General features: G+C 47.7%; 1 protein-coding gene across 2 annotated transcripts in view; it reads left to right on the top strand.

The window, feature by feature from the left end:
* SUGP1 (SURP and G-patch domain containing 1) overlaps positions 1–23,360 on the top strand; it is a 37,800-nt gene that overhangs the window by 1,522 nt on the left and 12,918 nt on the right. Inside the window, exons 2-9 of one of the 2 annotated variants that reach the window (XM_038772563.1) lie at positions 23–194; positions 3,037–3,129; positions 5,398–5,501; positions 11,246–11,473; positions 12,492–12,615; positions 12,945–13,048; positions 14,039–14,162; positions 19,169–19,521. In XM_038772563.1, the coding sequence (XP_038628491.1) occupies positions 23–194; positions 3,037–3,129; positions 5,398–5,501; positions 11,246–11,473; positions 12,492–12,615; positions 12,945–13,048; positions 14,039–14,162; positions 19,169–19,521 (1,302 nt within the window). The remainder of the gene's footprint in view (positions 1–22; positions 195–3,036; positions 3,130–5,397; positions 5,502–11,245; positions 11,474–12,491; positions 12,616–12,944; positions 13,049–14,038; positions 14,163–19,168; positions 19,522–23,360) is intronic. The other variant, XM_038772564.1, reaches the window with a different exon arrangement.

Raw genomic sequence — 23,360 nt, 5'->3', positions numbered from 1 at the left:
CTTTTATATATTTTTTCACCAGGAAAAGCTAATAGATGGTTTGGGGTTGCACCACCCAGATCCGGGAAGATGAATATGAATATTGTTCATCAAGAGGAGTTGATTGCTCAGAAGAAGAGAGAAATTGAAGCCAAAATGGAGCAGCAAGCCAAGCTGAATCACGTGGGAAATCCGCAACCTACACGGTCCAAGGAGTAAGTATCGGTCAGTTTTGGTCATTCCGGTGGCTAGTAAGAACATTTAAAATGAGCAGTTAAGCCCTTTCAAGACAATTGAGAGTAGTATAATTGATCTAATCTCGGCTCTACTGTGTGACGTTGGGCAAATCATTTTGCGCTTAGTACAGTGCTCTGCCCACAGTAAGGCTCAGTAAATACGGTTGAATGAAATACGATTGAATGTATCATTTCATTTCTCTGGGCCTGTTACCTCATCTGGAAAATGGGGATTCAAGCTGTGGGCCCCACTTGGGACAGGGACTGTGTCCAACCCGATTTGCTTGTGTCCATCCCAGTACTTAGTACAGTGCTTGGCACATAGTAAGCGCTTATCAATTCGATGATGATGATTATTATTAAAACACTCTTTTCTGCTCTAATACGGCAGTTGTGGTTTTGAATAACCTTAAGTAGAGGGTTGCATTATAGTACCTTGTTTCAAAGGTAATTAATGGATTCGGAGAAGCAGCGTGGCTTAGTGGCAAGAACCCAGGCTTGGGAGTCGGAGGACGTGGGTTCTAATCCTGGCTCCACCACTTGTCTTCTCTGTGACCTTGGGCAAGCCACTTCACTGATCTGGGCCTCAGTTACCTCATCTGTAAAATGGGGGTTAAGACTGTGAGCCCCACAGGGAATAACCTGATTACCTTGTGTCCACCCCAGCACTTAGAACAGTGTTTGGCACATAGTAAGCGCTTAACAAATACCATAATTATTTGGGGAGGGGTAGATGGTTCAGAGATACTACAATGTCTAACATTTTTCTTTATAAATTCCAATATTATATCCACCACTACATGACTCCTTTCCTGCCCTTTCCAATTTTTTATTTTTATTTTTTTTTGGTGCCAAGCACCATACTAAGTTAACCAGGTTGGATGCAATACACATCCCATGCAGGACTCACAGAATTTATTCTCATTTTACAGATGGGGTAACTGAGTTATGGTGTTAAATACTGTAAAGTATTCCCACAAGGCAGAGTCTGGGAAGTATAGCTGCATTATGTCTTAACTAATGCCGAGTAATAATTATTATAATAACTGTGATGTTGAGTACTTACTGTGTGCCAAACACTATTCTAAGTGCTGGGGTAGGTTCAAGATAATCAAGCTGGACACAGTCCCTGTCCCAAATGATGTTCACAGTCCGAGTTGGAGGGAGAACAGGTATGGAATCCCCTCTTTTCCATAAGGAAAATTATGGAAATAATTCCGTAAGGAATATTGTGGAAGTTGAGGCCCAGTGAAGTGACTTGCCCAGGGCCTCGCAGCAGGATTAGAATCCAGGTCCTCTGTCTCCCAGACCTGTGCTCTTTGCACTGGTTCATGCTGCATGTGCACAACAGTTTCTTCCTTGCCAGATGTTCTCTTACGCTGTCGAGTCGTTTCCAATCCATAGTGACACCATGGGCACATCTCTCTTAAAACGCCCCACCTCCACTTACAGTCATTCATTTATTCATTCAATCGTATTTATTGAGTGCTTACTGTGTGCAGAGCACTGTACTAAGCGCTTGGGAAGTACAAATCGGCAACATATAGAGATGATCCCTACCCAACAACAGGCTTACAATCAATCAATCAATCATATTTATTGAGCGCTTACTATGTGCAGAGCACTGTACTAAGTGCTTGGGAAGTACAAATTGGCAACATATAGAGACAGTCCCTACCCAACATTGGGCTCAGAGTCTAAAAGGGGGAGACAGAGAAAAAAAAACCAAACATACTAACAAAATAAAATAAATAGAATAGATATGTACAAGTAAAATAAATAAATAAATAAATAGAGTAATATGTACGAACATATATACATATATACAGGTGCTGTGGGGAAGGGAAGGAGGTAAGATGGGGGGAGACAGACAACAAAACAAAACAAGTAGACAGGTGTCAATACCATCAGAATAAATAGAATTATAGCTATATACACATTAATAAAGTAAATATAGTAAATATGTACAAATCAAATAAATAGAGCAATAAATACGTACAAGTATATACAAGTGCTGTGGGGAGAGGGGGAGGAGAGGAGAAAGGGGGGGCTCAGTCTGGGGAGGCCTCCTGGAGGAGGTGAGCTCTCAGTAGGGTTTTGAAGGGAGGAAGAGAGCTAGTTTGGCAGCTGTGTGGAGGGAGGGCATTCCAGGACAGAGGTAGGACGTGGGCCGGGGGTCGACGGCAGGACAGGCAAGAACGAGGCACGGAGAGGAGGTTAGCGGCAGAGGAGCGGAGTGTGTGGGCTGGGCTGGAGAAGGAGAGAAGGGAGGTGAGGTAGGAGGGGGCAAGGTGATGGAGAGCTTTGAAGCCGAAAGTGAGGAGTTTTTGCGTGATTTGAAGGTTGATAGGCAACCATTGGAGATTTTTGAGGAGGGGAGTGACATGCCCAGAGTGTTTCTGTAGAAAGATAATCTGGGCAGCAGAGTGAAATATAGACTGAAGCGGGGAGAGACTGGGGAATGGGAGATGTGTGAAGGGAGGACATTCCAGGCCAGAGGTAGGATATGGGCCAGGGGTCGACGGCAGGACAGGCAAGAACAAGGCCCAGTGAGGAGGTTAGAGGCAGAGGAGCGGAGTGTGTGGGCTGGGCTGTAAGAGGGGGCAAGGTGATGGAGAGCTTTGAAGCCGGTCGTGAGGAGTTTCTGCTTCATGTGAAGGTAAGAAATAAGAAAGTAAGCAGTGTATTTACATTAAATTGTGTAATTTGCATAGTCATATATAGGCTCTGCAGTTCATTTTAGGTAATTGTCAAGACAGTTATACTTTTACCCTAAAGAAATAACCATGTCCTGATTTTCCTCTCTATTGCTTATCACTAGTCCAGATCTCCTACCCCAGAGCTGTAGGTGCAGAGAGCAGGAAGAAGCACAGAACCAGGGAAAGAGAGAAAGACAAAGGAGGATCACACTTCGGTGAGGCTGATTATAGTTAAGGGACAGCTTTCTTGGAGGGAGAATACAGGATTTGTGGAACTGTGAATTCCTTTCGATTTCTTGAGTTTAGAAAATAGAAAATGCCAAAGCCCCTGATCCTCACTCCTGGTAAGGTTGTTTTGGGGGGGGTTTTATTACTATTATTATTATTATTATTTTGCTTCTCTGTTTTGGAGTGATCCTTGAGGTCAAGCCTGAAATGCTGTAATTGTGCCGTCAAGCCCAAAATAGAATCGTAATATTCCTTCTCTGCCCTTTCTCCTTCAGGTGCAAGTAATGTTAATAGCTTAACCATTCAGAAAGCCTTCATTTTTGCAATCCAGTGGGCTGGGAGTTGGGGTGGTGGGGTGTTTTGTGGGTGAGTTGTTCTGCTGACCCAGCCACATGATACTGTTTAAACTATACCGGCACTGTACAGCCAACAGTTGAGCTGTATTTGATTACATTCCTGGCTTTGGCAGTTTGGTTTCTACATTAATGCTGATTGGAACAATTTTTCTCTGTTGTTGCCTTTATGAAACTAGAGTTTTTGTTCAGGAGCAGTGTGGCTTAATGGAAAGAGCCCGAGCTTTGGAGTCAGAGGTCATGGGTTCTAATCTTTATCTGCTGTGTGACTTTGGGCAAATCACCCCACTTCTCTGTGCCTCAGTTCCCTCATCTGTAAAGTGGGTATTAAGTCTGTGAGCCCCATGTGGTACAACCTGATTACCTTGTACCTACCCCAGTGCTTGCTTAGAACAGTGCTTGGCACACAGTAAGCACTTAACAAATATCATTATCATCATTTTTTTTTTTAAAAAAAGGATTTCCACATTCCCAAACTTACGGATTAGCAGTGACTGCTGTCAAGGAGCCTAACGGCAGGTAAATGAAGGTAGGAAGATTTTTGTGCTCTTAGTGAAGTAATCCATCAACAGTGATATTTATTGAGCACTTACTGTGTGCAGAACACTGTACTAAGGACTTGGGAGAGTTTAGTACAACAGAATTAGCAAGCATGTTCACTGTCTGTAACATAATGATAGTCTCACCCATCTAAAATGATGGATGAGCTTCAGGACCAAGAGCTCATGCAGAGGAATTGATTGTAGTGCTAGTGGTTTGCTCAGGGCCCTTTGCACCCTCTCATCTCTTGCTGATCATGTGCCCTTTGGGGCATGCTGTCCAACAGGCCAGTAAGAGGGCAAGTGTGCAGCACATTGCCAAATGCTCATAAAGGTTTTCTTATGTACCAGACCCATAGATTGCCAAAGTGACCACAGTATCGTGCTGATACTTTGCCATAACACGATAACCTAGCCGGCGGTTGCCTTGGGAGCCGCCTGCGGTCTTTGACCTTTCCGTTTCTCTCCCCCCACCAGCCCCGATCCTACTCCTCCACAATTAGTCAGTTATTTTTTGAGATTCCTGTGGGCCCGTCCACTTCTAATAATAATAATTGTGGTATTTGTTAAGTGCTTACTATGTGCCATTCATTCATTCAATCATTTATTGAGCGCTTACTGTGTGGAGAGCACTGTACTAAGTGCTTGGGAAGTACAAGTTGGCAACATACAGAGATGGTCCCTACCCAATAATGGGCTCACAGTCTAGAGTGTGCCCGTGCCAGGCACTGTACTAAGCGCTGGGATGGATACAAGCAAATCAGGTTGGACATGACCCCTGTCCCATATGGGGCTCCCAGTCTTAATCCCCATTTTACAGATGAGTTAACTGAGGCCCAGAGAAGTGACTTGCCCAAGGTCATAGAGCAGGCAAATGGCAGAGCTAGGATTGGAATCCAGGACCTTCTGACTCCTGGGCCCGTGCTGTGCCCACTAGGCCACACTGCTTCTCATAGCAATGCCAAAGGTGTTTCATCAGTCAGAAACCTTCACCACTGATGGCATAGCTCCAGCAGTCATTCCCCTACCTGGAGAACCTGGCCTAAAACCCAGAAATTTTGATTCCCAGGTCTTTCCTCTCTCCACTGGACCAGTAGGGCTGAGAGGAGTCAGTCAGTGGTATTTATTGAGCGCATACTGTGTGCAGAGCACTGTACTAAACGCTTGGGAGAGTACAATACGACAGTGGAGTCCTAGAGCTATAGGAACACTGGAAATAGCAATTTTATTCTCCCCTTTCAGCATCTGCTGCTCCTTTAGCATTTTTGAAGCCCAATCCCTGCTGGTCTCTACTTCATCGTGTCTGTCTTTTTTTAGGGGTGTGTTTGATATGTGACATTTGTTTGTTTTGTTTTGGGTTTAGAGTTGCAAGTGCACAGAACACAGCATCTGTTTCTAACAAGTTTGCCAATGACGGCAGTTTCCTCCAGCAGTTTCTGAAGCTACAGAAAGAGCGATCCAGCTCTGGTAAGTTTCAAAACTGAGACCAATGCCATATGATTCTGGGAGGCCCTGTTTCAGAGGTACTTCAATCAGTGGTATTGTGCTTACTGTGTACTGAGTACTATACTAAGCACTTGGGAGCATACAGTATAACAGAGTTGGTAGACATGTTCCCTGTCCACAAGGAGCTTACGATGTAGCTACTTGAAGCCAACCAGCAACATAAACACTACAAGGTAGAAAAGAAGCTCAAATTCATTCATTCATATTTATATGAGTGCTTACTGTGAGCCGAGCACTGTACTAAGCGCTTGAATCCATCCATCCTGCTTCTGCTTTAACATCTTAGATATTGGCTGTGTGGAAAGAGGATGGAGAGCAAGGGGCAAAGATTTAATTTTCCATAGTCCTTGTTTTACACTAGTTCTTTTTACACTGATTCACATGTGCAGATTTTTGCGGAACTGGAACGAACCTAATCCTTCTCATGTCCATCTGGATTTATTTTCAACCAAATGGTTAGTGGAAAATGGAAGGATGCCAGAAAAATAATAATTGTGGTATTTTTTTTTAAGCATTTACTATGTGCCAAACACTGTTCTAAGCACTGGGGTAGATACAAAGTAATCAGGTTGGACACAGTCCCTGTCCCACATGGGCCTCACGATCTTAATCCCCATTATACAGATGAGATAACTGAGGCCCAGAGAAGTGAAGTGACTTGCCCAAGGTCACACACAGCAGGCACGCGGAGAGCGGGATTAGAACCCACATCCTCTGACTCCCAGGCCCATGTTCTTTCCACTAGACCATGCTGCTTATGCGTGAACTTGCAAACATCTCTTCACAATTCCTCGTCCAGAAAGAGGCGAAGGCATTTAAGGGCTAGAGGTTTAACTTCATATCCTTAGTTGTTGATCGACATTTCCTCGCGAATGGCTGTCTTCGACAACAGGGCGCAGCTCCATGGGGCGAGCTGCCATTGCTTGTATGGAATTGGTGCTCTGGGGACAAAGGCACTCACTTTGTCCCCACAGCTTTTGGGGCAGGGGCAGGCAGCTGCAGCTAGCCCGGCCTGCTCCTTGGAGCCAGTATGGTGGCTTTTATTTTTTGACTGCTGATGGCCAGCCAGGGCTCCCTAATTGGGCCTTAGAACCCGGTCTGTTTTCCCTTGCCCCTGCTGGGCCCCAGAGCCAAGCCAGAGGCGCTTCTCCTCCCTGGTCCATTCCCACAGCTTGATTTTGAGGGGGACCTTGGGAACAAGATCTGGGTCTGTTTCTCCTTCAACCTTACAGGTGCTCCAATAGTAATAGTTGTCTTCAATAAGCACTTAATATGTGCCAGGCGCTGGGGTAAAGATCATGAGATCGGGCACAGTCCCTGTGCCACTTGGAGCTCACAGTCTAAGTAAGAAGGAGAACAGGAAAGATTCTTCTCACCCACCCCAGGCTATGAGGCCAGACGAGGTTCCTTTCCCCTCAGACAGGCTCCAGAACTCAGCAGGGGCTCTGAAGGTAACCTGGAGACACCATCTCATCCCTGGCTCACGGGGTTCCACTCACACCCACCAGGCTACAAGACCAGTCTGGGGGCTAGCGGGGACCGCTTTGACATCCATTGGGCTATGGGGCCCAGCTGGGGGGCTCTTGGCACTTTATCACGCTCAGGTGCTGGCTGGACCTTTTTACATCCCTGTCAGGCCCCAGGGCCATGGCTCAGGCTTTCCTCTCACTTGGCTGGGGTTGGGGGAGGGGGCGGGGAGAGGCAGCCTTTGTCCACGGGAAGCCACGGCCCCTCAAAACTCCACCCTGAATTAGCTTCCCCATTCTGCAATAGAAATAGTGATAATAATTATGGTATTTGTTAAGTGCTTACTATGAGCCAGGCACTGTTCTAAGCACTGGGGTGGATCCAAGCAGATCGGGTTTGACATAGTTCCTGTCCCACTTAGGGCTCACAGTCTCAATCCTCATTTTACAGATAAGGTAACTGAGGCCCAGAGAAGTGAAATGACTAGCCCAAGGTCACACAGCAGACAGTTGGCGGAGCCCTGATTAGAACCAGCTGCTCACTTTATAAAGCCGTGTTCCGTTTACAGCAACCCCTTGTAAGACTCTTGTAGCAACTTCTCTGGGCTAGCACGAGAGAATTTTATTGCCGCTGTTCCTTATGGTGGCTTCGCCGAGAATGAATGTACAGACCGCCTTTTGTTTCCCTTGATGGTAGTTGACCTTCCAGTAGATCATCATCAATCGTATTTATTGAGCTCTTACTGTGTGCAGAGCACTGTACTAAGCGCTTGGGAAGTACAAGTTGGCAACATATAGAGACAGTCCCTACCCAACAGTGGGCTCACAGTCTAAAAGGGGGAGACAGAGAACAAAACCAAACATGCTAACAAAATAAAATAAATAGAATAGATATGTACAAGTAAAATAAATAGAGTAACAAATATGTACAAACATATATACATATAAACAGGTGCTGTGGGGAAGGGAAGAAGGTAAGATGGGGGGGATGGAGAGGGGGATGAGGGGGAGAGGAAGGAAGGGGCTCAGTCTGGGAAGGCCTCCTGGAGTAGGTGAGCTCTCAGTAGGGCCTTGAAGGGAGGAAGAGAGCTAGCTTGGCGGATGGGCAGAGGGAGGGCATTCCAGGCCAGTGGGAGGACGTGGGCCGGGGGTCGATGGCGGGACAGGCGAGAACGAGGTACGGTGAGGAGATTAGCGGCAGAGGAGCGGAGGGTGTGGGCTGGGCTGTAGAAGGAGAGAAGGGAGGTGAGGTAGGAGGGGGTGAGGTGATGAAGAGCCTTGAAGCCCAGGGTGAGGAGTTTCTGCCTGATGCGCAGATTGATTGGTAGCCACTGGAGATTTTTGAGGAGGGGAGTAACATGCCCAGAGCGTTTCTGGACAAAGACAATCCGGGCAGCAGCATGAAGTATGGATTGAAGTGGGGAGAGACACGAGGATGGGAGATCAGAGAGAAGGCTGATGCAGTAGTCCAGACGGGATAGGATGAGAGCTTGAATGAGAAGGGTAGTGGTGTGGATGGAGAGGAAAGGGCGGATCTTGGCAATGTTGCGGAGCTGAGACCGGCAGGATTTGGTGACGGCTTGGATGTGAGGGGTGAATGAGAGAGCAGAGTCGAGGATGACACCAAGGTTGCGGGCTTGTGAGACGGGAAGGATGGTAGTGCCGTCAACAGAGGTGGGAAAGTCAGGGAGAGGGCAGGGTTTGGGAGGGAAGACAAGGAGTTCAGTCTTGGACATGTTGAGTTAGGTGGCGGGCAGACATCCAGATGGAGATGTCCTGAAGGCAGGAGGGGATGCAAGCCTGGAGAGAGGGGGAGAGAGCAGGGGCAGAGATGTAGATCTGGGTGTCATCAGCATAGAGATGATAGTTGAAGCCGTGGGAGCGAATGAGGTCACCAAGGGAGTGAGTGTAGATCGAGAACAGAAGGGGACCAAGCACTGAACCTTGAGGAACCCCCACAGTAAGGGGATGGGAGGGGGAGGAGGAGCCTGCAAAAGAGGCTGAGAATGAACGACCGGAGAGATAAGAGGAAAACCAGGAGAGGACGGATTCTGTGAAACCAAGGTTGGATAGCGTGTTGAGGAGAAGGGGGTGGTCCACAGTGTCGAAGGCAGCTGAGAGGTTGAGGAGGATTAGGACAGAGTATGAGCCGTTGGATTTGGCAAGCAGGAGGTCATTGGTGACCTTTGAGAGGGCAGTTTCCGTGGAATGTAGGGGACAGAAGCCAGACTGGAGGGGGTCGAGGAGAGAGTTGGTGTTGAGGAATTCGAGGCAGCGGATGTAGACGACTCGTTCAAGGAGTTTGGAAAGGAATGGTAAGAGGGAGATGGGGCGATAACTAGAAGGTGAGGTGGGGTCAAGAGAGGGGTTTTTTTAGGATGGGAGAGACATGGGCATGTTTGAAGGCATGCAACATAGTATCCCTCTGCTGGGGCCAAAAATAAAGCGCCCTGCTGGGAAGTAAAAGGGAGAGAGAGCCTGGCACGTAGCAGTCGGGTAGCTCTGAGCAGAGACAGGTATTGCCAGGAGCACACAGCCTAAAAGTTTGTCTGGTAGTTAAATTAGATTTTTTTTTCAATGTCTGCATGGGTTAACATTTAATTGTTTAAATTCATAATCTTGTATGACTCTGACATGAGCTCGATTGAAACCACAGGAGACGTAGACAGATCGATAGTCGAGTGCCAAGAAACAGACATCATCATTGCCAGGTTTTGATCACAAAATTTCCTTCACTCAGTATAAATTATTCAAAACACACCCTGGAGGACTCCTAAGTGTTAAGGCCAGGCAGGAGCTCATTTTTCGGAAGACACAGTTGGTGGGGGTGTGGGTTGGAGTAATAATAATAATAATAATAGGTTGGGTAAAGGCCTCCGGTGCTCTGCACATTTATTCTGAGCCCAATATTTCTAAATATCCTAATGTCTCTCTCCCCTGTTTGATTGTAAGCTCCTTGTGGGTAGGAAACTTGTATTGTGCTTCTGAACTTTGCCAAGCTCTTAGTACAGTGCATTGCACTATGTGGGCCCTCAATAAATGCTATTTGTCATTTTACTTTTTGAAAATACATGTGGTTTTGGTCACTTTTTTTGGATCATAATTTAAAGAGTAGCAGCGTGGCTTAGTGGAAAGAGCCCGGGCTTTGGAGTCAATGGTCATGGGTTCAAATGCCGGCTCCACCAATTGTCAGCTGTGTGACTTTGGGCAAGTCACTTAACTTCTCTGTGCCTCAGTTACCTCATCTATAAAATGGGGATTAAGACTGTGAGCCCCCCGTGGGACAACCTGATCATCTTGTAACCTTCCCAGCACTTAGAACAGTGCTTTGCACATAGTAAGCACTTAATAAATTCCATTATTATTATTAAAGAACATGTCTGCATAATTGTTTCTCATGGAAAACTATACTTTGTAGTGCTCTTTCACTTAACACTAAGTTTTTCAAGGAACCAGCATTGCTTAGCAGAAAGAGCCTGGGAGTCAGAGGACCTGGGTTCTAATCCCAGCTCCACTACGTGTCAACTGTGGGACCTTGGGCAAGTCACATAACTTCTCTGGGCCTCAGTTTTCTCTTCTGTAAAATGGAGATTAAATCCTTCTCCCTCTTACTTAGACTGTGAGTCTTGTGTGGACTGTTGGACCATGTCCTACCTGATTATCTTATATTTACCCCATCGTTTAGTACAGGGCTTGACACGTAGAGCTTAGCAAATATCATTATTATTAGCATTGACCAAGGTTTAGAACTGTCGGTGACTTTGTCTAGATCAGCCGTTTCACAAAATGCATCTTTTGGGTAAAGCAAGGGCCACCCATATCACTCTATCTCCCAGGGGGCTCTCCTTTTAATTACAAACACGGCTTTGCACCTCCAAAACTTGCTTTTTGTGATTCTGTAGCAGACGGTGATTGGCTCTTTCCCTCATCTCCCTTAAGGACAAAGCAATTGGTGACGGGCTTAATCTGCAGCAGGTTGGAGTCTCGGAGAGACATAAGGAACACTTTTTTGGCAGTTTGAAACCCTGCAATGGGTTCCTGAGCGGAGTTATGGATTCTTCCTCACAGCACCTTCTTTACCACTCGAGTAGATTTCTATTTGTCCTGATTTAGTTGCGAGCGGTCCTGTCAGGAGGCAGGGGTGCAGACTAGATGACTCTTCCAGCCCTCTGACTCTGTGTAACTGCCTCTACTCAAAAATTACTGCTGTGATTCTGTCGTTCTCCCTGTCCTTTCAAGATGCTTCCCCAAGCTCTGCCAGTGGCTCCTCGAACATCTCCTCCTCAAGTGCTGGGAAGAGACCCATCTTGATTGGAAAACGTCCCAGCCTGGGAGTGAGCAGCTCTGTTAATCAAGTGAAGAACTACTCCCATGCTAAGCAAACACCCGTTGCTAACCGCCTGAGCGTGTTCCAATCCCCAGATGATGAGGAGGAGGAGGATTATGAACAATGGTTGGAAATAAAAAGTAAGTTACTTGTTTTTCTGTGGGCTGGCACACTTAGCTCTAGCGGTAGGAAGCCAGGTGTGTCTGGATTTTCCGGGGGGCCATTTTGAGAGGATTTATGGTAGGACTGTTGTGCATTCCTTCTTTGGGAGGACGATAACTTCTTCTGTCTCGAAATGGCAGGAGTTCCCAGTGACTCTCACTCTAGATTAATACTATTTAGTCCCCTCCTTGGTGGTCTCATTTGAACGCGGGGCTCTGTCCAAGGTTTAGGAGATTTAGATCTGGCCCGAGCGTTGAAAGAGAGGGATGGTGGGAAAGATTTGACCTGCTCTTGCTGTCCCTGTCGCTGTCCAATACAGTTTGTTTAGCGCCTTCTGTTGCTGTTCCTCTGGTGGGAGAGGAGGAACTGTGTGGGTCATTACACTTTTGTAGTAAGATTACCGCACACCAAATCCATAGAATGCTTTGAGGAGCAGGAGGAAGGAATGAGATGGGTCATTTCGGTACAAAGTGCACTGATAACAGTGCAGGCATGGGGATTGGAATCGTGGTCCTTTTCCTTCATTTCCGTGTTGGGTTCTCAGTAGGCAACGTCATTTAATCTTAGTGAAAAGTGACGATTACCTGGCTTTTATCAATTTTTCCCTTGTGATCCCTCTAAAAAGTGTTTACGGTCCTGCGTATTGTAAACTCCCTCTGAGAAGGGGCGAAAAGCAGAATTTACTCAACTGAGAATTCTTTTCCACCATATATGCAGCCAGCTACAGTTTTTGGTATCAATCTGATGGGCCTTTTTTTCATCTGGTCTGTTGAGAAATGGTGTTTGAATTTTTTTTTTGTGTTGTGGGGTGGCTTTTTGTTGTTGATGTTGTTTTTCATTGTGATTCTCATTGGGATTAACTCCCCCATTTCAACCTCTTTCCCCCTCCTTCCTCCCCCATCCCATTCTTGTCTGTTGTTATGGTTCTTACAAGTACTATGCCTGTTAACTGTTGGGTGTGTGAATTGAACCCCAGTACTGACATCCTGCTTAAAGTTTCACCCCCAGAGGATGCAGAGACCCGGAAAGTGGTAGAGAAATTGGCCAGGTTTGTGGCAGAGGGAGGCCCTGAATTAGAAAAAGTTGCTATGGAGGACTACAAGGATAATCCTGCTTTTTCGTAAGTGCATTATGGAGTTTTTTTTATGTCTTTGTGGAGTTGTGGCTTGCCTTTTTTATTATTATTATTGAAAGCAACATGTGGCCCTCAGGTGCTTTGTTTGGATCTAGAACACATTCTCCAGATATATTTTGGAAGATTATTAAACTTTCACTGGGAACTGTCAGGCTGTGTTCACTGCCGAAATGGCTTCAGCTCAGAAAATCTGCGATATATTAAAATGTTGCCCTTCGATTCACCGCCGGCTTGCTTTTAAAATGTGCCTATCAAAAGCTTTAGAATTCTGACATCCTAGTAACTTGTTTTGTACCTTATTTTTCCCCATCCAGGTTTTTACATGATAAGAACAGCAGAGAATTCCTTTACTATCGAAAAAAAGTTGCAGAGATGAAAAAGACAAATCAAAATTCACAGAATCTGTCTTCTCAGAAAGGTAAGTGCAAAAACCCTGACATGAACTGTCAGGAATCAGTTCTGTAAAATGAAAATAGAGTGCTCGTCAGCCACTACTGTGAGCTAGTTCCCAACACACTGACAAAGTGAGATAGAGAAATAAGCAGCAACTTTTATTTTTTGTCAGGATCAAGAAATCAGTTTTGAATATCAAAGTATGGTATGGTTTTGGTGTCATTTCTCATGAACCTGAGACTCTCAGAAATCCCATCTCTTCTTTTGAATGGAAAAAGTTGCCGAGTCAAAACATTTGTACTAAGGAGTAGAAAGTTTCAAGAGGTGAAAAAATTGCAGTTGTTGGCTCCATTCTAAACGATTAACGTGCCAACTGAGTGATGAAATGCTGGAGGGTGATAAGAAGCCAAAGGCAGTTGGAGGGGAAGAGTTCTGTTTTTAAGCAAAATGTTTCTTTTCCCCAAGGAGTAGGTTATTCCTCATTCCCTGTTTTCCATCCTCTTGTTGGCCCCAGGCAATTAGGGCTTCCCCATCTCTCCCAGGTACGGGTAAGCTCTGGGCTCTTCCCTCCCACAAACCCCGCTGTCGGAAGGAAAAGGCCGCCCAGGGGATCAAGCCCCAACCAATCCCAGGAGCCCAAATCCCAGGGTGGGAGGGCAGGGTCACTGAGAGTAGTCATGCTAGTTAGCAGTCAGTCAATCGATGGTATTTTTTTGAGGGCTTACTGTGTGCAGAGCACTGTACCCAGCACTTGGGAGTGTACAGTGCGATAGAATTGGTAGACATGATCCCTGACCACAAGGAGCTTCCAGTCTAGAGGGGGGAGAGAGGGCACTAGTCGCTGATTCCAAATGAAGTAATCTATTACCTTTTGCCTGTTTTTCTTTGCATCATCCCTAAAATAAACCCCTCCTCTTGCCCTTATTTCACCCTTGGGGTTCTTAGAACGTATTAGGCTTTTGACTGTTGGGTGTGGTGAGTTGAGCCCAGTACAGTACTGACAGCCTGCTTAAAGTTTCACCCCCAGAGGATGAAGAGACCAAGAACTTTGCCGAGAAGCTGGCCAGATTTATAGCAGACGGGGGGCCAGAGGTAGAAACAATCGCCTTGCAGAACAACCGGGAAAACCAAGCTTTCAGGTGAGAGGAGGTGCCTGAAGTTCATGGTAAGGGGAGGTGAGGCCCAGGTCTAAGGAGATGTACCACCCTGAGCAGGGCAGCCTGATCTCTCCTTGCTCCGGGGCACTCTGAAGACGTGGATGTGTCGGAACAGTCTGTAGGCATCCCGGGGTCCCATTGCATTGCCCATGTATGAGCTCGTTATGGGCAGGGAACGGGTCTACCAACTCTGTTGTGCTTGTACTCTCCGAAGCGCTTAGTAGTGCTCTACACACAGTTAAAAGCTCAATAAATGCCAGGGGTGATGATGAGCACCCTCAGAAGCAAATGTGTCTCATAAACCCCAGGTTTGCGGGGGGGCATTCCCAGGAGGCTTCCATTCAAACAACCAATGAATCAGTGGTATTTACTGAGAACTTACTGCGTATGGAGTGCTGTACTAAGTGCTTGGGAGAGTTCAGTACAAGAGTTGATGGACATGTTCCTTCCCACTGGGAGTTTACAGTCCCTATAGAGGGAGCCAGGTGTTTAAATAAATCCCAGATGTGTATGTTAAGTGCCGTGGGGCTGAGGGTGGGTGAATATCAAGTGTTTAAGGGGTACAGATTTAAGTGTATAGGTAATGGAGTTGGGGAAATGAGGGCTTAGCGGGGGAAGGCCTCTTGGAGGAGATGTGACCTTAATAAGGCTTCGAAGGTGGGGAGAGTGGTGCTGTGTCATGAAGTGGGAGGGCACTCCGAGACAGGGGTCGGTGGCGCGATGGACGAGATCGAGGTCACAGAGAGTAGGTTGACATTTAGAGGAGTGCAGTGTACGAGCTGGGTTGTAGTTGGAAAACAGCAAACTGAGCTAAGAGGGGGAGAGCCAATTGAATGCTTTAAAGCCGACGATAAGGAGTTTGATGTGGAGGTGGATGGGCGATGACTGGAGGTTCTTGAGTGGGGAGATGTGGATTGACTAGTTTTGTAGAAAAATGATCTGGGGAGCAGAGTGAAGTATGGACTGCAGAGGGGAGGGAAAGGAGTAAGGGTAGCCAGTGAGGAGGATGCAGTCAGTAGTCAAGGAGGGAAATAAGTGCTTGGATTAGCAGAGTGGCAGTTTGGAAGGGAAAGGGCGGATTTTACTGATGCTGTGAAGGTGGTAAAAATAACTGTGGTATTTAAGTGCTTACTATAAGCAAAGCACTCTAATAAGCACTGGTGTAGATACAGCATAATCAGGTCCCACATGGGACTCACAATCTAAGTTGCGGGGGGAGAAACATCAGGATTTGGGGACAGGTTGAATACATGGATTGAATGAGAGATGAATTGAGGATAATGCCAAGGTTAAGGGCTTGTAAAACAGGGAGCTTAATGGTGTTGCCTACAGTGATGGGAAAGATGGGGAGGGTGGAGTTTGAGATTTAGAAATGTTAAGTTTGAGGTGTCAGTGGGATATCCAAGTAGTGGTGTGGTGAAGGCAAGAGGAAATGTGAAGCTGCAGAGAAGGTGAGAGATCAGGGGTGAAAAGGTAGATTGGAGAACCATCTGCATAGAAAGGGTAGTTGAAGCTGTAGAAGTGAACGAGTTCTCCAAGGAAGTGGGTGTAGATGGAGAATAGAAAAGAGACCCAGTATTGAGCCTGAGTGAGGTAGAGCCAGGTAGAGGATGGGAGGCAGAAGAGGAGCCCGTGAAAGAGCCTGAGAAGGAGCGGTCAGAGAGATAGAAGATAGTGTATCCAGGAGAAGGGGGTGGTTCACAGTGTTGAAGGAAGCTTAGCAGTCAAGGAGGATTAGGATGGAATAGAGCTTATGGATTTTGCAAGAAGAAGGTCATAGTGACCTGAGAGAGGGCAGCTTTGGTGGAGTAAAAGTGGCAGAAACCAGATTGGAGGGAAGGAGAAAATTACGGGAGAGGAGGATGAGTCATCGGGCATAGACAACTCAAGAAGTTTGGAGAGGAATGGTAGGAGGGAGATGGGGTGATAACGGAAGGGAGTCATGGAGTCAAGGGAAGTTTGTTTTGTGGGGGGCGGTGGTTAGGCTAGGGGATACATGAGCGTGCTTGAAAGGGAAGAAGCCATTGGAAAGTGAAAGGTTGAAGATAGTAGTCAAAGAGGGAAGAATCAATTGATCGTATTGAGCACTCACCATGTGCAGAGCACTGTACTAAGTGATTGGGAGAGTACAGTACAACAGAGTTGGTAGATATGTTGCCAACTTGTACTTCCCAAGTGCTTAGTACAGTGCTCTGCACACAGTAAGTGCTCAATAAATACGATTGAATGAATGAATATGTTGCCTGCCCACAGGAGTTTACAGTCTCGAGGGGGAGGCAGACATTAATATAAATTACAGATATGCAATAATAATTTTTTTTATGGTCTTTAAGTGCTTACTATGTACCCGGCACGATATTAAGCACTGGGGAAGATATAAGCTAAGGAAGTTGGTGTGTCCAACAGCTTTAATCACCATTTTACAGATGAAGTACCTAAGACATAGAAGTTAAATGACTCGCCCAACGTCACACAACAAAGATATGGTGGAGTCAAGATTAGAACCCAGGTCCTCTGACTCCCAATCCCATGCTCTTTCCACTAGGCTGCGCTGCTTCTCAGCATGGCATGGTGTTTAAGTGCTTACTATGTGTTAAGCACTGGTCCCTGTCCCACATGGGGCTCACAGCCTAAGGCTCTCATAAGTGCCGTGTAGCTGAGGGAGGAGTGAATATAGGGTCCAAATCCAAGTGCAGGGGTGACGCAGAAGGGCGTGGGAGAAGAACATTGGGGGCAAGCATTGGGATGGGGTCGAAGGGGCCGGTGGAGAGGGTAGATTTTTGAGAGTGGGCGGGAGATCTCTTGAGGTACTGCTGGGAAAGTTGGGAGAGTTGAGGAGCAAGGGAGATTTTAGGGAGATTAGTCCTGGTGGTTTCAGTTTTATCAATTTTAAAAGTACGTGGCAAGGTCTTTAGGGTCAAGAGATGAGAGAAGTATGTGGGGGTGGAAAAGTTGATTTGAGGAAGGAAACAGCTGATGTGGGTAGTGGGCACGGGACTCAATAGGATGGAAAAGTAACGTTGCCGGGAGAAAGAGAGGGTAGAGTAAAAGCGGTGAGTTTGAATTTGAGATGGATGAAGTCAGCCTGGTGTCTGGATTTCCACCAGCAGCAGTCCGCAGCTCGGGCACAAGTGGAGGAAGTGTGCTGTGGAGGTGATCCAGGGTTGCGGGTTAGTGCTACAAGATTGACAGGAAGGGTGGTGTTGAGGGTGTCAATTTGTACATCAAGAGAAGGCGGTTTGAGTATGGAGACCAAATGGGGCACCATAACTAGAAAATTGGAGGGGGTCAAAAGATTGGAGGTCTCTGTGGGGAACATGATAGATTTGCGGGGAGTGTGTGGGTGAAGAAGTGGTGGTAGGATAGAGTTTCAGAGTTGATGAGGGTAGGGTTTGGGTAGAGATTGCACCAGTTGGGGGCCATGGCTATATACTGTCATGTGAATTGTTACTTTATGAATATGATTGATTTTTTTAACCCACAGGTGATTGACTCATCCAGAGGGGGCATTCCTGGCCTTTCTAAACATGCTGGGGGGAAGTTTCAATGATCATAACAAGCCAACTCTTAGTCATTTATCCCATAAAGAAACCGTCACCAGTCTGACTTGTCTTTAAGCCCTTCATATGTGTTTCTCCCCATCCCCTACCCATTATGCCTGGTTTGGGACATTTACAACTCTGGACACTCTTTCCTGCCACTCCTTCATTGGGGATGCCCACCTGGCTCAATTGCCACACTTTCAACTAGCTCTTTTGGTCCCAAAATCTTTCTGAGGACCAGGAGAGCCCCATCCCCTACGGCAGCACCTTTGGATGGATTCTCTACCAAGTTGCCCAGCAGAACCCAGTATTCATAAATTTGTATCAGAATGGCCACTGTGGTTCTTGAGAGAATTCTACCCTTGTCCAGGCTCCCCAGCATATAATTAGCTTGTTTTTCTCTTCAGTATGATAGTAGCCCATTTCCAAGCATTGGTTTGAATGACATAGCCAAGAAAAGTAATGGTGGTGTGTGAATTCATTCTCTCTGAGCCCCGGGGATAAATCCCATCTGGTCCTGCTGGGATCGGGCACTTGTGATAAACACAAGGTCCAGAATTTCCTAGAAAAAAATACGCTGCTCAGTTCAGGGGTGACCCATGAGTTAAGCCCAGCCTAAATGTGTAGGAGAGATGTGGGTAGGGCAGACTTTTTCTTACTGAGTCATTTTGATGAGAGGGCCATGGTATTTTGGCGCTGAAGATCCGTGGATCAGATGCCTGATTCATTCATTCAATCGTATTTATTGAGCACTTACTGTGCGCAGAGCACTGTACTAAGCGCTTGGGAAGTCCAAGTTGGCAACATATAGAGAAGGTCCCTATCCAACAGTGGGCTCACAGTCTAGAAGGGGGAGACAGAGAACAAAACAAAACATATTAACAAAATAAAATAAATAGACAAAATAAAATAAATAAATATAAAATAAATGATTCCCCTCCCAGTTTCTTCGACTGGATTCCTAAGCCCTGGGACGGTTCAGGGGCTTTGCCCAGAGCCGCCAAGGAAGTCTTTGGTTTTCAAGGAGTCCTTGAAAATACCCTTTCAGTCAGCATGAGGCCCGGCCCTGCTGTTTGTGGGGAGATGTATTACAGCTATGTGCTTATGATCATTAGGCTCCGAGATGGCTGTTCTGAACAGAGTTGGTCTTCAACCTGCCAGAACTGCAGTCAGCTAATGACCCAGAAGCTGAGCTTCTATCGTGAATTGGAATTGGCTGTGGGGGGTGGGGGGGAGGGCGGGGGGGCAGAGGGAGCTCGGTGGTTCCACCCGACCAAAATGATTGTGAGCAAGGCATCCAGCGGGCAGTTGAAGCTTAGGTACTGGCCAAGATATTCCCCTCCAGTACATTTTAACTAGCGCCCCTGAGCCGTAAGCTGGATGGAACCCCAGGTGCAGGTGGTCTTTCGGTTTGGCTTAGAAATCCATCTGTTCAACTTCTTTTAGATTTTTGTACGAACCTAACAGCAAAGGCTACAAGTACTACCGCCAGAAACTGGAGGAGTTCCGAAAAGCCAAGGTCAGCGCTGTAGGAGTAGTCCCAGGGCCCGAACCCAGCCTGAAGCGGAAGAGCCCACCCAAGGTACCACCTTCCACTTTGTTTCCTTCCCCTTCATCGTCCTCGGCCTTGCCAGCCTCCCAGGGCCTCGGAAAATCAGCCTCCACCTCCGCCGCCACCACCTCCGCTGCTACCAAGAAGAAGCGGAAGAGCAGGTGGGGCCCTGAAGAGGACAAGGTTGAGCTGCCTCCACCTGAGCTGACCCAGCAGAACGTGGACACCTCCCCCTCCCCTCTGTCAGGTAGCTATTACCTGTTTCTTCCTCCTCCCCCACCTCCCCCTGTAGGTTAATTGGACTTTTCTCTTCCCAGCTTGTTAGTCTCAGCACATTTGAGGTCAGCCAGGTCTGAAAGCTGGAGCCCACAGCTAGTTTGTCTCTTGCAATCTTCCCTTGTCAGCAGCCCTTTATCTGGGATCAGCCAAGCAGCTAACTCTCCTTGTGTGCAGGAGGAGATAAAACCACCTTATCTCCTTGACTCCGGGAATTGGATCTTATCATTTCTCAGGCTCTCTGGCCAACCTAACCAGGCTCCAGCCCCGATCCACCGTTTTAATGATGCTCTGCTCCAGGAGGTGCGGCGGGCAGAAAGGAGCACCTGTCCCCAGCGGAGCTCCCTTTCTCTTCCCACAGTACAGCCGTGATTGTTCCTTCGATAGGAACTGATCACAAAGAGAGTCAGTTGGGTATGAGGTCACAGGCACCGACTCTGCAGCCCAGGGTGGGGGCGGGCACTGAGTGGGATGAAGCTCAGGCCTTGGGGCAGGACGGGCCACCATAGCTAGCCCATCCCCCTGAGCCAGAAAGGGCCCAGCGGTGGACCTGGCAGGAGGAAGAATTTGATGAGGCGGCAGCATTCGCTTCTGGTCCTCTTGGGCCTTTGGGAGGTGGGTGGCTTCTTTCACCCCTGCCAAGGGAAGGAGCCGTCTGTCTCCCTTGTCCCAACCTGGGCAGTCTTGGGGATGGTGTCAATGGAGGGCAGAGCTCTTGGGCCACCAAGACACCGTGGGGATGCGTGGGTACTGGTACTGGCAAAGCAAGATTTGGGGCCGCAGCCCCAGAGCCAGGTGGACTGCACGGTGGCCACAGTCCCCGTTGGCTCCGCCAGATCCTGGCCGCAGTGTGGCGGGGGCTTGTGGGGCGCGTGCTCCCGTGATGGTGGTGGCCCCGGAGCTCTGACTCCCTCCTGTCCATCGTGGATTCCCCTAGGCAGATCGGGGGAATGAGGAAAGCTGGAGGCGGCTCCTTGTGCGCCCTCAGGGCCAAGGCCAGGGGAGCTGCTTGGTATTCAGTGAGGACCAAAGGAGTACACAGTGGAGAAAGGGGAAGCACACCTTCTGTCCTTTTTGCCTCCCCTGCCCTTTCTCCCATCCCTTCTCCATTCCCCCCTTCTCTTCCTCCCTTCTTTCCCATACTCAAAGTAAGAAGTTGGCTCCCTGTGTGAGATCACAACAAACGCGGATGCTTGGGCATCTGAACCACTATGCAAGTTTCAGGGTTGGGAATGAAACTTGCTCAGCCCACCAAGGATGATACTGTATATTAGCCTAGATCCATCCCAGGGCTCTGAATTGCTCGATGAAGTACCTAGATTGATGATGGGGCAGTGAACGAGGAAGCTTATGCTGCGGCTGCTCAATCTGTACCTGTTGTGAGGATAAATTAAGGGTTTATCCACTCAGCACCTTCGCCAGCAGGAAATTGGCTTGGGCTGGCAGGGGGCTCAGGAACCAGGAGGAGGGGAAAAAGCCTTAAGATTTTCTGCCAAAAGAAATCAGAGCTGAGCTATGGTGACATTCATAACATCCCATGTTATAAACTGCTCCTGTGGGCAAAATCTCATCACTAGGTTGATCGAGGGACTGGCAAAGAGGATCAAGGATGAATTGGACAGTAAATAGAAAACAAGTTAAACAGATCCCCCCCACCGCCAAGTTTCACAAGAATGTGAGGCCCTTTAGAGAAGCAGGGTGGCCTAGTGGAAAGTGGGCCTTGAAGTCAGAGGACCTGGGTTCTAATACTATCACTCTCACTTGTCTGCTGGGTCACCTTGGGCAAGTCACTTAACTTCTCTGAGCCTCAGTTTCTTCAGCTGTAAAATGGAGATCATCATTATCATCAACGGTGTTTATTGATCACTTACTTTGTGCAGAGCACCAAACTAAGCGCTTGGGAGAGTACAGTGTAACACATTTGGTAGACATGTTCCCTGCCCACAAGGAGCTCACAGTCTAGAGGCATTAGCCTAAGCAGGTCTAGCAACTGGCAAAGCCACGATTGGGAGGATGGGATCTAAAAGTCCAAACCATTTTGAACTTAACCACCCTGGATCCAGCCCTTTGAGGAGTCCCCACACCCAAGCACCTTCCTGGAGACTTGACTCCCACTTTTTTCTTGGTCAGCCATGAACTAAAAAGCAAAATCAATCAATCAATCAATTGTATTTATTGAGCTCTTACTGTGTGCAGAGCACTGTACTAAGTGCTTGGAAAGTAAAAGTTGGCAACATACAGGGACGGTCCCTACTCAACAGTGGGCTCACAGTCTAGAAGGGGGAGACAGAGAACAAAACCAAACATATTAACAAAATAAAATAAATAGAATAGATATGTGCAAGTAAAATAGAGTAGTAAATATGTACAAATATATACAGGTGCTGTGGGGAAGGGAAGGAGGTAAGGCTGGGGGGATGGAGAGGGGGAGGAGAAGGAGAGGAAGGAGGGGGCTGTCAGGGAAGGCCTCCTGGAGGAGGTGAGCTCTCTGTAGGGCCTTGAAGGGAGGAAGAGAGCTAGCTTGGCGGATGTGGGGAGGGAGGGCATTCCAGGCCAGGGGGATGACGTGGGCTGGTGGTCGACGGCCGGACAGGCGAGAACGAGGCACGGTGAGGAGATTAGTGACAGAGGAGCGGAGGGTGCGGGCTGGACTGTAGAAGGAGAGAAGGGGGGTGAGGTAGGAAGGGGCGAGGTGATGGAGAACCTTGAAGCTGAGAGTGAGGAGTTTTTGCCTGATGCGTAGGTTAACTGGTAGCCACTGGAGATTTTTGAGGCGGGGAGTAACATGCCCAGAGCGTTTCTGGACAAAGACAATCCGGGCAGCGGCGTGAAGTATGGATTGTAGTGGGGAGAGACAAGAGGATGGGAGATCGGAGAGGAGGCTGATACAGTAGTCCAGACGGATAGGATGAGAGCTTGAACGAGCAGGGTAGCGGTTTGGATGGAGAGGAAAGGGCGGATCTTGGCAATGTTGCGGAGCTGAGACCGGCAGGATTTGGTGATGGCTTGGATGTGAGGGGTGAACGAGAGAGCGGAGTCGAGGATCAATCAATCAATCAATCAATCAATCGTATTTATTGAGCGCTTACTATGTGCAGAGCACTGTACTAAGCGCTTGGGAAGTACAAATTGGCATCACATAGAGACAGTCCCTACCCAACAGTGGGCTCACAGTCTAAAAGGGGGAGACAGAGAACAGAACCAAACATACCAACAAAATAAAATAAGTAGGATAGAAATGTACAAGTAAAATAAATAAATAAATAAATAGAGTAATAAATATGTGCAACCATATATACATATATACAGGTGCTGTGGGGAAGGGAAGGAGGTAAGACGGGGGGATGGAGAGGGGGACGAGGGGGAGAGGAAAGAAAGGGCTCAGTCTGGGAAGGCCTCCTGGAGGAGGTGAGCTCTCAGCAGGGCCTTGAAGAGAGGAAGAGAGCTAGCTTGGCGGATGGGCAGAGGGAGGGCATTCCAGGCCCGGGGGATGACGTGGGCCGGGGGTCGATGGCGGGACAGGCGAGAGCGAGGTACAGTGAGGAGATTAGCGGTGGAGGAGCGGAGGTTGCGGGCTGGGCTGTAGAAGGAGAGAAGGGAGGTGAGGTAGGAGGGGGGCGAGGTGATGGAGAGCCTTGAAGCCCAGGGTGAGGAGTTTCTGCCTGATGCGCAGATTGATCGGTAGCCACTGGAGATTTTTGAGGAGGGGAGTAATATGTCCAGAGCGTTTCTGGACAAAGATAATCCGGGCAGCAGCATTAAGTATGGATTGAAGTGGAGAGAGACACGAGGATGGGAGATCAGAGAGAA

This window comes from Tachyglossus aculeatus, chromosome X1, assembly GCF_015852505.1.
Source record: "Tachyglossus aculeatus isolate mTacAcu1 chromosome X1, mTacAcu1.pri, whole genome shotgun sequence".
NCBI lineage: Eukaryota > Metazoa > Chordata > Mammalia > Monotremata > Tachyglossidae > Tachyglossus > Tachyglossus aculeatus.
This window is presented reverse-complemented; position numbering and strand designations above follow the sequence as displayed.